The 17,697-nt window shown below is 38.6% G+C and overlaps 1 protein-coding gene across 1 annotated transcript in view; it reads right to left on the reverse strand.

Annotated features, from left to right (window-relative positions):
* The window catches only part of sez6a (seizure related 6 homolog a), a 100,603-nt gene that overhangs the window by 26,846 nt on the left and 56,060 nt on the right, over positions 1-17,697 (reverse strand). Inside the window, exons 2-4 of the mRNA XM_056467591.1 lie at positions 15,169-15,765; positions 13,352-13,479; positions 5,725-5,917 (exon numbers count right to left, since the gene is read on the reverse strand). Coding sequence (XP_056323566.1) covers positions 5,725-5,917; positions 13,352-13,479; positions 15,169-15,765 — 918 coding nt within the window. The remainder of the gene's footprint in view (positions 1-5,724; positions 5,918-13,351; positions 13,480-15,168; positions 15,766-17,697) is intronic.

Genomic DNA, 17,697 nt, shown 5'->3' on the forward strand with positions numbered 1-17,697 from the left:
CATTTTAAGGTCGATTTTATCAGCCCCATTATAGATAGTCTACAGAACAAATCACTTTTATACAATTGCCTAATTAACCTAGTAAAGTCTTTAAATGTCACTTTAAGCTGAATACTAGCATCTTGGAAAATATCTAGTAAAATATTATTTACTGTCATCATGGCAAAGATAAAATAAATCAGTTTTAGAAATGAGATATCAAAACTATTATGCTTTAAAATGTGTTAAATCTTCCTGTTAAACAGAAACTGGGGAAAGAACTATACAGGAGGGCTAATAATTCAGGAGGAATAATTCTAACTTCAACTTTAGAAAAAATATGAATTTGTCTTGAAAGAAAAGTGTAGGCAAAGGAAATCTAAAAAGATCCTAAATACATTTTTCTTATTTTAAGACAAAACAAAAATGTGAACACTGGATGAAGTCCATGGTTAAAAGTCTTCAACATACATCTAATGTAGTTGAAACAGACAGCCACCAGTTGAAAACTACAGACAAAAATTGATAAAGTGCGGCAAAGGAAACACTCAAAAGTAAGATTTTCTTTACATTAAACAAAAATAAAACACTTTACAAAAATTTTAGCCCAAAATATTAAATTTACATGTGCTTGAAAAACTGTCACCTTAAGCATACACACACATACGCGTGTACACATTTCATTTGCCTAGATTGTCTGGACTGTAAAAATCTGAGGGATGCACCGAAATTAAAATTCTTGGCCGAAACCGAAAAACTGAAAAAGAGGTGCTAATTATTAGCACCATTCCATTTATGGCTATGACTGTGTAATAACCTTACTATTATCAAGGCATTGCAATTGCATAAAGTAATATTGAAGTTTTAAAATAAAATGTCTTAGTTCATTTTGTGGTTATTATGGTTTTACTACAAAAAACACATTTTAACTCTGGTTACTATAGTAATAACATGGTTAATTTTTGTAAGGGGTTAGGTAAGAGTGACCGTTAAGAAGTTTGTTGCAACGCTCTTAAGGAAATCCCTTACCTCGGGGATTTTTTCCACCCTTTAGTTAAATTACTGAAGGACTTTCATGCAAACAGGCACTGATCTCTCTCTTTTGCCTGCACGGTGCGCTACTTCCTCTCTCCGTGGGTTTTCAGTAACCATCACGGTCTGAATCATTTTGGTTGCACACTGCTTTATTTCTGCATCCAAGTAATGATCTTTATATCATGGATCAAGTACAGTTGTGATGAAGTGCAGAGGATTAGTATAGATGGAATAGACACCAAGCACCGTTCAGACAAGCACTTGCAGGCAGCGGTTTCTGTTTGCGTCATCACAACACACTGTTTCGGTGATAAATCTTTTTCTGTGAAAATTTTCGGTGGCCATATATTCAATGCATCCCTGAAAAATACATGACGCAAAATCATGCAAGTAACTGTAGTACTAGATAAGTACAACCCCAAATCAGAAAAAATTGTGACAGTATGGAAAACGCCAATAAATAGAGAAAGTAGTGATTTCTAAATTTACTTTGACTTATATTTCAAAATAAACACGTATACCAATTTTGCTTCTTGCAGCACATTTCAAAAAAGTTGGGACAGGAGCAATTTGATGCTAATTTATGTTGAGTTCAGACTGCACGAATTTCAAAGTAGTCGTGTCACAGCTCTTTTCACACGGCATGGCTATCTGGGATAGCATTCTGTCAGTGCTGTTTACACTGAGAGATGGATAGACGTTGAGGTTTTACACTAAATGACAACAGGAAGAATCGTTGATGACTTTGTCTCGGTTCTCAAACTACGTTCCACAACCAAACACACACATGAAGTGACATGGAAACAACTACATTACATTAAACAAAAGGTCATGTACTATATATTTTATTATTAACTACATAATGAGAAAGAAGCCTTTATTGAGGTAGAAAATGTACTTATTTTGCTTACATGGGTGTTGAAGGGAATTTCTCTTAAACTTTTTTTCTATTTTGACCCGGTTGTAAATTGCTCAGATGACATGACAAACAGACACAGGTGCTCCTGCCAAATGTACACTAGTTTTTTTCTCAATTTCTTGGGTCCAACAGACCAAAAAGAAGCCCTTTTAATTTCTCCCCCAACCTCACGCTGGCCTGCAGATACCCATACTAGTGGATGCTGCTCTCTGATTGGCTGTAGGTAATCGCTGATGTTATTTTCAATCAGAACACATTTCACACGACATGATTTGAATCACAGACAGGTCCAGATATTTAGCATGCCTCTCACAGGTGTCTGCGACTCGTCAGCGATTCTCTCTGATCGCCTCTTTAATAGTTCACACTGTGCGACTGTTACTCACATTAACGAGCACCGATTTTCCTGTGAGCTCAGGCATTCAATTCAATTCACCTTTATTTCTATAGCGCTTTTACAATGTAGATTGTGTCAAAGCAGCTTCACATAGAAGATTATAGTAAATTGAAACCGAGTCAGTTCAGTTTTCAGAGTTTAAGTTCAGTTCAGTTTACCTCAGTTCATTGTGGTTTAATATTCACTACTGAGAATCTAAACACTGAGAGCAAATCCATCGATGCGCAACTCTACAGGTTCTGAACCATGCAAGCCAGTGATGACAGTGGTGAGAAAAAAACTTCACCAATTGGTGAAAGTGAAGAATTAAAAAACCTAGAGAGAAACCAGGCTCAGTTGGGCACGACCATTTGTCGGCGAGTCAAAATCGGGGCTAAAATCATGCAGTATGAAGTCGGCATTAGTGTCCAGATGCACCGTTGACTTCTCTGGCCTTAGAGGCATCTGGGATGGACCATCACGCAGTGGAAAATTCTCAACTTTTTCTGATTTGTGGTTTTAAATAAACACAACACTAATTAGGTTTATGTGCTTGGATAGCCCACACTGAAATGGTGCTACTGTTCAGTGAGTTCACTCCCACTTCTTAACTGTTTCATTCATCTTCTAGATATTATGAGTAAAAATACTGGCTGAAGAGCATCATATCACGAGGAGGTCATCGTATACTGAATGGTTCATTAATTTAACTGCTTTTGTCAGTGTATTGGTGCTCTTTATGGCCTCTGAGCTGCATCTCGCTGCCTTTAATAGCATTCATTGAGCCCTTGACCGTTTGAACGGCGCATTTAACCTCGGCGCATAAATATTGATAGAGCACAGCGATGCATTATAGCTCGCTCTCATTTAATCTTTATCTGGGAGAAACGCTATTGATCTCTGTTTAGCAGCAGGAGCGGAGTTCACGTGCGCTTCAAATGCATTTAAACTCAACAGGCTTTTGGCCAGTAACTTCATTCGTGGATGACTGCCAAACACAGAGATTTTTTTTTTAATTTGGGGGTCAAAATGACTATTTGGTCTAGGGTAAGTTTAGGGTTAGTATGATTTATTTTTTAAATAAATTAATAGTTCTACTCAGTATTTAAATTGATCTAGAGTGACAGAAAATACATTATGGTACAAATGATTTAATTTCTAATTATTTCAAATATTGTTTTTAACTACTGAATAATGTGATGTAGCAGAAGTTTTACATCACAACATCAGTAGACATTTGTTACTCTTCCAGTTCATATTCCCTAATCAGGATTAGGAGAAAATATACATTTCTTCATGACCGTAACAGAACAACATATCCCTCTTAAATCTAAACCAAAAGTACTTACAGTAAAAATAAATCCGTTCTATAGCAAAAAGACATTAGGTTGAATTGGAGAGATGTACTCAATCCATTTGGACCAAAATCAACAAATATATCTTTTTGATTATGCACAGTATGTAATTTTCTTCATAATGAATATATTTTTCAAAACATAGTAGCACTATACTCAGCGGCCACTTTATTAGGTATACCTTATTAGTACTGGGTTGGACCCACTTTTGCCTTCAGGACTGCCTTAATCTTTTGTGGCATAGATCCAACAAGGTACTGGAAATATTCCTCAGAGATTTTGGTCCATATTGACATAAATTTGTTGGCTGCACATCCATGATGCAAATCTCCCGTTCCATCCCATCCCAAAGGTGCTCTATTGGATTGAGATCTGGTGAGGCCATTTGAGTACAGCGAGTACAACTCATCAAGAAACCAGTCTGAGATAATTTGCGCTTTGACATGGCTCGCTATCCTGCTGGAAGTAGCCATCAGAAGATAGGTACACTGTGGTCGTAAAGGGATGGACATGGTCAGCAACAATACTCAGGTAAGCTGTGGCGTTGACAAGATGCTCAATTGGTACTAATGGGCCCAAAGTGTGGCAAAAATATCCCGCACACCATTACAATACCACCACAACCAGCCTGAACCGTTGACACAAGGCAGGATGGATCCATGCTTTCATGTTTTTGACACCAAATTCTGACCCTGCCATCCGAATGTTGCAGCAGAAATCGAGACTCATCAGACCAGGCAACGTTTTTCCAGTCTTCAATTGTCCAATTTTGGTGAGCCTGTGCAAATTGTAGCTCCAGTTTCCTGTTTTTAGCTGTCAGGAGGGGCACCCAGTGTAGTCTTCTACTGCTATAGCCCATCCGCCTCAAGGTTGGACGTGTTATGCGTTCAAACATGCTCTTCTGCACACCTTGCCTTTATCAGTTCAGCCAGTCTGGCCATTCTTCTCTGACCTCTGGCTTCAACAAGGCATTAGCGCCCACAGAACGTCCTGGTTACGTACGTAACCCACGTTCCCCGAATAAGGAACAGAGACGTGTGTCTGTAATAAACAGACTTTGGGAGTGCTTTAGACGACCAATCACTGTCTCCCAAAGTCTGTTTCTTACAGACGCACGTAGAAGTTCCCTTATGAAGAGGAACTGGCGCTTACTGATTGTTTTCTCTTTTTCAGACCATTCTCTGTAAACCATAGAGATGGTTGTGCGTGAAAATCCCAGTAGATCCGCAGTTTCTGAAATACTCAGACCAGCCTGTCTGGCACCAACAACCAAGCCACGTTCAAAGTCACTTAAATCACCTTTCTTCCCTATTCTGATGCTCAGTTTGATCTGCAGCAGATATTGACCATGTCTACATGCCTAAATGCATTGAGTTGCTGCCATATGATTGGCTGATTAAAGCAGTTGGACAGGTGTACCTAATAAAGTGGCCGGTGAGTGTATTTTTAACAATGATTATAAGATAATAAGAATGATCTCTTAAAGATCACGTGACACTTAAGACTGGAGTGATGATGCTAATCAATAATCTTTGACAGCATAGAAATTAACAGAAATTATTTTGAATTTGTCATAGGAATTTTTTTCTACATTACAGAGTTTGTGCTGTAATCACATAATCGCAAATCTAGCGATTAATTATTATTTACAGAGATTTATTTTATGTTCATATAGGATCTAAAAATACAAGTGACAAGCTTCTATTGAAGATGTCCTGCTGACAGTGATGTTTACGAGAGCCCATATAAAAATACCATCTCTCTGGAAGAGTCGTCTGCCTCAAAATAAATGTCTAGTGTGTTTTAGAATTTTTATTTGCACATGTACGTACACACGTACACACACACACACACACACACACAAACAAACATCCAAACAGAGAGCTGCTGTCGTTCACCTCTGCAAAAAATAGCCTTAACACTTTAACACTGAGGATTAACATTACTATCAAATATTACTATAATAAACCAATCACTATCGTTATTTAGCTTATTTAGCACTTTAATATTATCACTCTAAACACAAAAACAAAGATGATATCACAACGTTTAGATTGTACCTCTGTACCGCAGAAGTAATAACCCGGGCTGAGTGGCTCGTTCACTGCTAAACTGTACTGAGATCTGGTTACTAGAGCTCCGCAGCACCAGACCCCTGGATAACCCTGAGCTGTTGGCCAGAATAGAGGTCACTGGTCCACCCAAATCCTCCAGAACTGCCTCCATCCCATCATCCAAACTAATGTTCAGCACCTGCAACACAAGGGAAGAATCAGATAAATAAAATGGTATGCCTTGATATTTCAGATTTACATGACTGTTCTCTGTAGATAAATGCTCAACTGAAAGCGTGTTTTAGAGGCACTTCAGTGGGTTTGGAATATAAAAGTGTAGATGGAGGTTCCTTTGATCGGTTTTGTTGCATGTGTTCCTGAGATAAGCATATTGACCAGCGGTGTGTGCTGCTCTGTGCCGGTGTGACGTGTTGAGCTGTCCAGTCATATCAGAGCTGATACCGATACACACTGATATAGCTTGACAAACTGAGAGCAGCACAGGTGAAACACTTTTCTTGTAGCATTACAGACATGATCAACCCAGGCTCATTCTGAAAACGTACTGCTATATACATTTCTGGAGAGCGCCAAATGCGTCCCAGGAGCTCCGTTTATTTGCATTTTTCGTGAGTTCACCAAAGGCAGCAGTTATTAGAAATGAGTTATTAAAACTATTATGTTTAGAAATGTGCTGAAAAGAAACTTCTTTCCGTTAAACAGATATTTGGGGGAAAAAATAAACAGGGGGGCTAATAATTCTGACTTCAACTGTATATAAGTGACATCAGATTCATATTAAAAGAGTCTCAAATGACCTTTATAGACTTTTACAGATTATAAATACAAAAAATAAAAGTAGTTAGTTATCAAAACGAACAAAAAATAGATTACCAAATTGGCTGGTGCGTTCTGTGTTTTTGATCCCCTTTAAAATTGACTCATAAGGGTAGTTTTTTTTTTGGGGTCACGCTTTATTTTGATGGTTCGTTTGTTAAATTTGTTACATTGCATCTACATGCCAACTAATTCTCAGAAGATTATAAGTAGACTGTTAGGTTGGGGTTAGTGTAAGTTGACATGTAGTTGCAAAGTTTGTTGTAGTCAGTTAAATGTCTGTTGAAGGAGCAGTATCAACAGTCAACTAATAAACAACTGGACCATCAAAATACAATGTTACCTTTTTTGTTATCGAGTTTCACTGGATTTGATTCACAAAAGAATTACGCAATTCAATAAGAGATGTGTTTGTTTGACAATTGGAGTACTCTGACATGCGGTGTTATTACTTTCTAAAAATCTCATCTAAATAATTTGTTAAAGTAAACTGTTGGGTTTTTGTTTTATGTCAAGACTGTTAATTAGGGCTGCACGATATTGGAAAAATCTGATTGTCATTTTATTTTTCTGCGATTAAATATTGCGATATGAATACAGTTTCAAAAGAAAGCTTAAATAGCTCTATTACGGTTTTCTGGGAGTCTAATAGTATACAGGTACAGAAATTGAATAATCACAATGCAAAAGGTGCTTTTCTTACTTTGCTTTGGCTCGTTTCTCATACAAATATCTGAAAATTCTTAATCAAGTAAACATATTGTTTTGTTAAACAATTTTATATTATCAAAATTAAGAGTTTTTTTCCTTAAAACATTCAAAATTATCTGCCTGTAGAGTAAGTAAAAAAAAAATCTAGTTTTCGCTTTGAAATGTAGATATTTGGACTAGAAACAAGAGAAAAATTCTTAGAATTTTTTTTTTGCATAAATTGTATAAATTCCATATAAATACAGTAATTGAAATACAATTCTGTGGCTCTTTTTCAACTATAATTCAGTCTCAACATTGTATATCTTGCGATGTGACTACTGCAGGTGTGCGCATTGCGCTTTCGAGGCTGAAATCTTTTGTGCAGCCCTAATGTCAATTGTTTATTAGGAGTATAAAATACAGGTTGCCTTGATTAACTGAATTAAGTGGCTCATTTGAATCATTCCTTCAGGTACTGAATTAAGGCCATGTCCACACGAACACAGGTATTTTCAAAACCACATTTTTTTTCCACACTTTTTTTTTTCAATTTTCTGATTGGCCAACATGGCTGGGTTCACACCAAACATGCAAATGAGGCAAATTCTGAACGTTCGCTGCAAACACATTGCATAATCAATGTCGTTCGCCCGCAGGATGGTAACCCGCCTCTGTTCTCACGTTTGCATTGATTTGTATGCAATTTACTCGTGCAAATACTTAATTCCACGCTTGGTGTGAACCCAGCATAAGTGTTATTATTGCCAGCTGGTGCTTTGGCGTAACCTTAACATACGTTTTTGGGTTTTCATGTGGATTGAGTTTTTTTAAAAAACCAAAAGCGGGGAAAACCTAGTTTATAAAAATACCTGCATACATGGCGTAAATGCTGCAATGGTGGTGTTTTGATTTACTGGTGAATCATCGGAAAACTGGTACAATAGCAAGCCATATTGATTTCATTCTGGAAGTTTTGTTGTAATAATGCATACTGACAGAGGATTGCACAATTGAAAACCTTTATCATTTAGGGTGAATTGCAGGTAACACTGATTCCAGTGACAAAGTCATAATGTTCTGGCTGCCACTGCCCTAAAATCTATAATGACAAAAAACTATAAATGTAAAGATACAATTAATTTCCTTTAGTTTAGTTCTCAGATCAGTGCTGTATACTGTTTTGTGTACAACTGCACCTACAAGAGTCAGTCATCTGACAGAGGTTGAAGGAGCCAATGACCTGGAGCAAATCTGCATAGATCTGAATGCATGATAATTTTAGCTTTCAACTTCTAATGGATTTGCTTTTCCCTTTCCCTTGCGATGTAACGGACTCAAACGCCAAGAGGAGTAACCGTCCATGACACTATTTTGCTTTACATATGCCTATTTTTTTTATGACACCCTATTGAAGCCAAGGTGAGATTAATATTAGCTGACAGCAATCTCTCAACTGAGACCTCTAGTAAAAAAAACTCATTTTAGATGTGGCATCAGGACCTTGAAACTCTCCTCAGGTTCAGGCGACACCTTTCTGTGAATATTAGCCAATTTGTTCTGCCATAATGTGAGCTTCTTCAACTCAAAATGCAATCGAATGAGCACAAAGACCTTCATTTCCATAAAGCGGGTCTGGAAGTGTGTCTGCCATTGTTCAGTTGATGCTCTCTGACCCCAGAGGTTGGGCAGAGTTAGCGGGGGAAGTTTGTATGGAATAATATGAGCGCCGGTACGGTCAACAGGTCGACAAGCAATTAAAATGAAATAGTGTTGAGAATCCTAATGATTTGTGGCCTTTCACAGGACCTTTGTGGACTCCAGCAGACCAGTTTGTGGAACGTTAATGAAGGTCTAGTAGGACCCAGGAGAGACAGCAGTGTGAATACAAGGTACTTTTAATTACAGTCAGCTAAAACTCACACCTTTCACAACTAAACACTCAGCAGACAAAATATTGATTAGATCACAAACTGCTCACAACTACACTGATGTTTTATGAATGAATATAAATGATGGATTTCGAGGGAAGATGACACATGTACTTCGGTTTCCACAAAGTCCTCCTAACAAAGTAAATGGCTAGATCTGTGGTCTCGTAAAAGATATGGATTGATGGAGCAATCATTATCCATAAATACTGAATCACAAAACACATTAAAACAGGCTTTTCAAATGGAGGTGAAAGTCTAGAGTTGGATCCCAAACAACACACTATACGCTTATTTCACGCGGCCGCCATTTTAAAGAACCAAAGCGAGGCTGCGGTGGAAAGAAACCAGGAATTATAGGACCACCACTGTAAACATTGCAGTAACATGCGGTGGACTACACACCTCCAGCTGTTGCCATGATTTCAAAATGCAGAAATGGTGTAAACATCACTTTAATATCATTCAGTAAGTTTTAAACAATTAAAAGCAATTTCAAACAACATTACAATCTCTGTAAGAGTAATACGCTTAAGTGTCCTCCTAGGCTTCAGTTCATGGCAGCAGGTAAACTCCGTGGGTATGCTTTCCTGCTTCAATGGTAACCTGGTGAGCGATAAAACACTGCAGTCCTCTGCAGCACGCCCTCGTGTTGTCTGTAATAGTGTTGTCCCTTTACTGAAGTTTTAAAACCGTCTATTTCCCGCTAACATTGAAGCGCCGCTGAGCATGGATGACTCGACTGATCTTCACGGCTGCTTCGCGCTCCAGTCTCCGTGTATCTGTGTTTGCACTCAGTTTACTGCTCTTCACGAAGCAGCCGTGAAGAGCAGTCGAGTCATCAAGCAGATCGCTCGTCTGTGTTTGTGCTCGGTAAACAGCGGAAAGTAAACTGATGACCTTCTCGGCCAATCACAAGCATTTCTATCGAGCACGTGAACACAATGGCAAATCAGCGCTGTTTTAAGAAAGCCATCAACAGTGCCTTAAATGTTAGCGGGAAATGGACATTTTTTTCTTTTAATTCAGGATCGTGACAAGTCTAATTTAGTGAAAGAATCAGTTCATTAACTCAAGTTTGATAAATAGCATCTAAAACTTGTGTTTGGGAAAGAAAACATTAGCTAACTAGTGCCATTTCCCTTAACTTAGCTGAAAATGAGCTCTGATATCCCTTTTTATCTTAACCATTCATTCAGAACGAACCTTGGGGTCACTCGGAAGGCGGTGAAATTATACATTTGTGTCACTTTCTCTTCGCTGGTAAGATAAGCCAGCTACACAATGTCCTATGTAACTCCCAACGATACTTCTGGGTTTCTTCCCACTGCAGCCTCGATTTCGCTTGCCACGTGAAATCAGTCTATAGACCAGTGTTTCCCAACTCTGTTCATGTAGGCACACCAACAGTACATATTTTGGATGTCGTCCTTATCTGACCTAATCACTACAGGTTTTGGAGTCTCTTCTAATGTTTTGATGAGTTGATTCATGTGTGTTTGATTAGGAAGAGGTTAAACAAGAAAACTTGGTGCTACTCTAAAAGAGTAAAAAAAAAAAGAGTATTTTAGAAAATGTGTTACTTTATTACTCAAGCCGAAAGGGAACAAAGCGTTCATTTTGAGTAAATGAAGCCTGCAAACACAGTCTCTTCTGTGTTTCATGCAATCAGGTGGAACTTGTTATCGTTCCTGTCAGCCGTCCAACTTAGATACGGTTCGATCGACTGCGCTGCAATTTCTGAGACCTCTAATTTTGGATTGATCAAAAGAGAGAGAACCGCATTTAAAAACTGATTGTGAGGAGACAGAACATAACGCGTAAAACTTTTTTGAGGCACGCAGACAGATGCTGCCAACTATTGCTCTCTCTCAGGCATTAGTAAAGGCCTCCTGTCTGAAGCTGTTAAAGTTTCCCTCATGGAGTTTCAGGAGGAGAGACGCATTTCAACGTGTTTGACTGCCACGCAGCTGCTGCGTCAAATTAAACTAATTCACTCCCTACAGCAGACTGGATGTGTTGGAACAGAAGGAGGGCAACTCTGTTCTGTGCTGAATCATACATGTGATGCACACTTGGTTTTTCTGACATTTCAGATGTTGATGGTTCATCAGGATGTGGACTAAATATCTGCGCTTCGGTGAGGTTCATGCAATATTCACCATCAGTAGACGAGGTTTATCTACACTGTGGAAAATTGCTGTAAAATTGACAGTATTATTGGCAACTTTGGCTGCCAGTAATACTGTAAAATGTACAAGTTCACTGAAAATTGCTATTAAAATTGGGCTGTAAAACTACTAATTGCTAATTTACAGTGCGCTTGTAAATTTAGCCAGGAATACTGTAAAATGTACTAGTGCACTGTAAATTAATAATTACAATTTTGCTGTAAAACTAGTAGTAGTTCTTGTGGTAGTTGTTGTTGTTGTTGTTGTTGTTGTTGTAGTAGTAGTAACAGTAGTCATGCTAATCAAGTAGTAGTAGTTGTGGTAGTGTAGTAGTAGTTGTTTAAGCCATAGTAGTAATAGTAACAGTAATAGTAGTAGTTGTGCTTGTAGTAGTAGTAGTAGTTGTTGTTGTTGTAGTAGTAGTAGTAGTAGTTGTGGTGGTGGTAGTAGTAGTTGTTGTGGGAGTAGCTGTAGTAGTTGTGGTAGCAGTAGTAGTAGCTGTGTGGTAGTAGTAGTTGTTGTAGTAACAGTAGTAGTAGTTGTGGTCTTTGTTGTTGTGATAGTGATAGCCGTAACAGTAGTAGTTCTTGTGGTTGTTGTTGTTGTAGTTGTAGTAGTAGTAACAGTAGTCAAGTAGTAGTAGTTGTGTTAGTAGTAATAGTAGTAGTAGTTGTGGTATTAGTAGTAGTTGTTGTGGTAGCAGTAGTAGTAGTAACAGTAGTAGTATTAGTTGAGGTGGTAGTAGTAGTAGAAGTTGTGGTGGTAGTAGTAGTTGTTGTTGTGGGAGTAGCTGTAGTAGTAGTAGTAGTAGTAGTTGTGGTAGTGGTAGTTGTAGTAAAAGTAATAGTAGAAGTTGTGGTAGTAGTAGTCGTTGTAGTAGCAGTGGTAGTTTGTGGTCGTTGTAGTAACAGCAATAGTAGCTGTGGTAGTAGTAGTCGTTGTGTTGGTGGTAGTAGTAGTAGTAGTTGCGGTAGAAGTAGTACAAAACATGCAAAGTTTGTTTTTCTTTTTTTTCTTTTGTGAAGAGTAAATTGTACATTTGTGGCTTCAACTACTAGATGCATTTAGACCTATCCGCTTTCCTCTGGAAACCACCTCCTAAAGTTGTCTGAGTGTTCGGATTTATATCGGTCTCGAATGCATTTCTGAAGGCATTTATTACCACTTGGCCATATCATGATCTGAAAAACATATGAAGTGACCAGATGTAAACATCCCCTATGTGTATATACAGAATTCAGAAATCCTTGCTATTAGCAACACTGCGGTGGTTATGTGAGCTTCAGCAGCAGTTTATTGCTTGTGCTCCTACTACTGCACACGAAGCATCCAAGACACCAAATGTGATTAAATCCCTCGATATACTCCAATTTAGTTCTTTTTTGTTCTGTAATTAGAAGTAAAAAGCAGTTGAAAACACTATTGCAACACCATAATGAGCATCCAGACGCCATCCACGCAGCTATTAAGAAACATCTGGTCGTAGCAATATGGATATGTTTGGATAAGAATTTATTGGCACTATAACAACATATGAAGTAATTTAAATGTCACTGGTATGGTAGTTTGATTTACCAAAAATATTGAGAAGACTATGTGAATTTGACTATGTGAGACTATTGTTGAAATGAATCTTTTTCTTTGCATGACACCGTGATTGTTGCGGTGCAGAATAAGCATTCATTTCATGAGTACACATCATATCTTTTTTTTCTCAGCAAAAATAGCCTGAGAAGTTCATATAAATTTAGTATTCACATAAAGCAGAGCATTTAACTCACGACCCTGTAAATATGCAGAAAGAACAGATAAGAATATCTTGTTTATATGAGCCTGAAGAGACAGGCAAGACTTTTACATTTCTTAGTACACTTACGAAATTTCAATGTTAAGTGTAGAGGAGACGGTAATGACACTTTGGTGCCCTTGAGAGACGAAGATGTGCGAGAGGGATGCTTCTTTTTATCTGCATATGATAAACGTGTTAGATGAGAAAGTACTGACCTGAATCTCAATGCCATAACCCAGATATACAGTAACCAGGCAGGTGCAATGCATGTGGGAATCAAATGAGGCATCCGGAGGGAGTTCAATATAACCCTCAGCGTCTGTGTAGTTCATATCGCACTGAGCTGGAAAAAGGAAGACACAGAGAAAAAAGGGCAGCATTTTTAACAGTCACCCTTCTTACTGCTGTCTGAGGTTTGGTGGCTGTGCATTAACCCTCCATTAGCTGAGGTCTGTGCACTGTCAGAGTTCACCAGCTTTCTACCCATGTCTACAGTATCCACTCATTCACATTTATATATATCTATCGCTGTATCTCATGTAGATATGAACCTATTAATTTAAATCATTGTGTATGTAACAATAGTTTTCCTGACATTCGAGTTATATCATTATATCTCTCCATTCAAGCATCTTTCCATCTGTCCCTCACAACACATCCATCTATCCATCCATCCATTCATCCATATCTATACATCTATCCATATCCCTCATTCTAGGCATCTATTCATCCCACTCCATCGATGTACATCCATCCATCCATTCACATCCATCCATCCATATCTCTCCATCAAGGCATCTATTCATCCCTCTCCATCCATGTACATTCATTCATCCACCCACCCATCCATCCACATCTCTCCATCCAGGCATCCGTCATTCCACACCTCTCCATCCATCTATCTCTACATATCTATCCATCTTTACATGCCCAGCCATCCATTCATCCTTATCTCTCTATCATCCATCCATCCATCCATCCATCCATCCATATTTCTCTATCATGCATTAATCCATTCCCACACATCCACCCATCCACATCACATCCATCCATTCACATACCTACACATCCTTCCCTCCATCCATCTATCCCTGATCCATATCCATCCATTAATCCCTACATATCTATACAGCCATCCATGCACCCCTACACATCCATCCGTCTATCCCTACATATCCATACATTCATCCATCCATCCCTACATGTCCATACATCCATCCATCCACCCCTCATCCATATCTCTCCATCCATCCATATCCATCCATCCATCTCTTTATCATGCATTAATCCATTCCCACACATCCACCCATCCACATCACATCTATCCATTCACATACCTACACATCCTTCCCTCCATCCATCCATCCCTCATCCATATCTCTCCATCCATCCATCCTTCCATCCATATCCATCCATTAATCCCTACATATCTATACATCCATCCATGCACCCCTACACATTCATCCGTCTATCCCTACATATCCATACATTCACCCATGCACCCCTACATATCCATACATTCATCCATCCATCCCTACATATCCATACATCCATCTATCCATCCACCCCTCATCCATATCTCTCCATCCATATCCATCCATCTATCCCTACTCATCCATATCCATCCATCCATCCCTACATGTCCATACATACATGCTTGCATACATTCATCCATCCCTACATATCCATACATCCATCCATCCCTAAATATTCTTCCATCCATACATGTATCCTTCCATCCATCCATCATCCATCACTTCATCCATCCATCCATCCCTACATATCCATCGATCCATTCCTCATCCTCTCTCCATCCATCCATATCCATACATCTATCTCTCCCTACATATCCATTTATCCATCCATCCCTATATATCTATACATATCCATCCATGCATTCATCCATCCATACCTACATCAATCCCTACATATCGGTTCATCCATCACTGCATATCCTTCCATCCATCCCTTCATAATCATCCATCAATATATGCGACCAAAATGGTCGCAATTTCAAGCCCTGTAAATGTACCTGGAGTTATCTCAGAGAAGTATCCTGGCGTGGTTTTCTCCTCTGGCCTTCGTTGTTCTTTCTTAGGTGATGTTGACAGAAACAATGGTTGCAATGTAGTTTCTTTGCTATAGGCCCTCCTTGTCATTGTGGTGAGAGTTGTCTTTTGACTGGTCCTTGTGGGAGTGCTGGTTGGAATGGTGGGGTTTGTGAGAGGTTGAGAGGTAAATAGCATCTTCTCCGATGCTCTACTTTGGCTTTTGCCGGACTGTCTCTGTTCCACAGGCGTTGTCACAGTCATGGTCAGTGTAGTTGCAAGGTCAGAGTAAGCTGCTGCATCCTCCCGAGGCACCAGATATGAATGTTCAGTGTTGGATATGGAGGTAGAGACTGTGGGTATGGTGTGGGGTACCTCTTTAAAGAAATGCTGATCTCCCTCAAAGCTCTTGGTCAGCAGAGCCGAGTGGAGTTTGAGCAATCTTAGGTTAGGGAGGATTGGTACTGCATCTGTCGTAAGCTGCTGAACTTCAGTTGGTGGCTCTTGTTTGCTGGTGAAATGGTCATACTCTCTCTCCAATTCTGATTCTCCTCCTCTCCAGGTTTGTACAGTTCCATTCTCTGAAAGTCAAAATATTTCAAATTTGCATTAGGCAAATGACCAATATAAAGGCCTGTTTACACCAAGAAAGACAACTAACTATCTATTCATCCATCCATTCATATCAATCAATCAATCAATCCATTCATCAATCAATTATTAATCAAGAATTAATCTATCTATCCCAACCAAACTATTCATCAACCCATTCATTCTAATTAACCTATTCATCCTAATCAATCAGTTCATCCCAATCCATCCATCCCAAACCATCCATCTATCCATCCATACCAATCCATCTATCTATCCATTCATTCCATCAATCCATTCATCCCGATTAATCCATTCATCCATCCAATCATCAATTTATCCCAATTCAATCCATCCATCCATCCATCCCAACCAATCTATCATCTATCAATCCCAATCCATCCTTCCATCCATCCATCCGTCCTAGTTAACCCATTTATAAATACATTAGTCAATTCATCGATCCCAATCAATCCATTTATCAATCCATTCATCCCAACCAATCCATTCATCCATCCCAATTTATCTATTCATAAATCCATCCATCCAATCATCCCAATCAATTCATTCATCCATCCATCCATTCATCCCAATCAATTCATTCATCCATCAATCCATCCATCCATCCATCCATCCCAATCAATCTATGCATTCATCCATCCATCCATCCCAACCAATCTATCATCTATCAATCCCAATCCATCCTTCCATCCATCCATCCATCCTAGTTAATCCATTTATAAATACATTAGTCAATTCATCGATCCCAATCAATCCATTTATCAATCCATTCATCCCAACCAATCCATTCATCCATCCCAATTTATCCATCATAAATCCATCCATCCATTCATCCCAATCAATTCATTCATCCATCCATCCATTCATTCAATTCATTCATCCATCAATCCATTTATCCATCCCAATCAATCTATGCATTCATCCATCCATCCCAACCAATCTATCATCCATCCATCAATCTTTCATTCCATCCATCTATCCATCCATCCAAGTTAATCCATTTATTAATACATTCATCAGTTCATCAATCCCAATCAATCCATTCATCCCAACCCATTCATCCCAACCAATCCATCCATCCATCCAAATTAATCCATTCATAAATCCATCCATCCATTCATCCCAGTCAATTCATTCATCCATCAATCCATCCATTCATCCTAATCAATTAATTCATCCATCAATCCATCCATTCATCCCAATCAATCCATTCATCCATCCATTCCAATTGATCCATCCATTCCAATCAGTCTATCCATAAATCCATCAATCCCAACCAATCCATCCCAATTTATCCATCCATCCCAATCATTCCATCCATCCCAATTAATCCATCTATCCCAACCAATCCATCCATCCAACCATCCATCCGAATTAATCGATCCATCCATCCATCCGAATTAATCGATCCATCCATCCATTCCAATCGATCCATCCATCCATTCCAATCGATCGATCCATCCATTCCAATCAATCCATCCATCCATTCATCCCAGTCAATCCATTTATCAATCCGTTGATCAACCCCTTCATCCCAGTTAATCCATTTATCAATCTATTCATCAATCCATTCATTCCAATCAATCCATTTATCAATCCATCAATCCATTTATTCATTTATTCATTCATCATTCCATTCATCATTTCATTCACCCATTCATTCATCCCAATCAATCCATTCATCAATCCAATCATTCATCCTGTTCAATCCGTTCATTGATCCATTCATGTCTTTATATCTACTGTATACAGTGCCTACTGCTTTACGCATGAAAAAACGATTTCATTTTATATTGCTTCTGATTTACACTTATTATTTCTTGCATGACAGAACGCTTAATAAATCATTGTACAAAGTTTTGTAAAGCAATTTGAATATTCAGTTCTAGAGTGTATTATGG

Source organism: Danio aesculapii, chromosome 10 (assembly GCF_903798145.1).
Source record: "Danio aesculapii chromosome 10, fDanAes4.1, whole genome shotgun sequence".
Taxonomy (NCBI): Eukaryota; Metazoa; Chordata; class Actinopteri; order Cypriniformes; family Danionidae; genus Danio; species Danio aesculapii.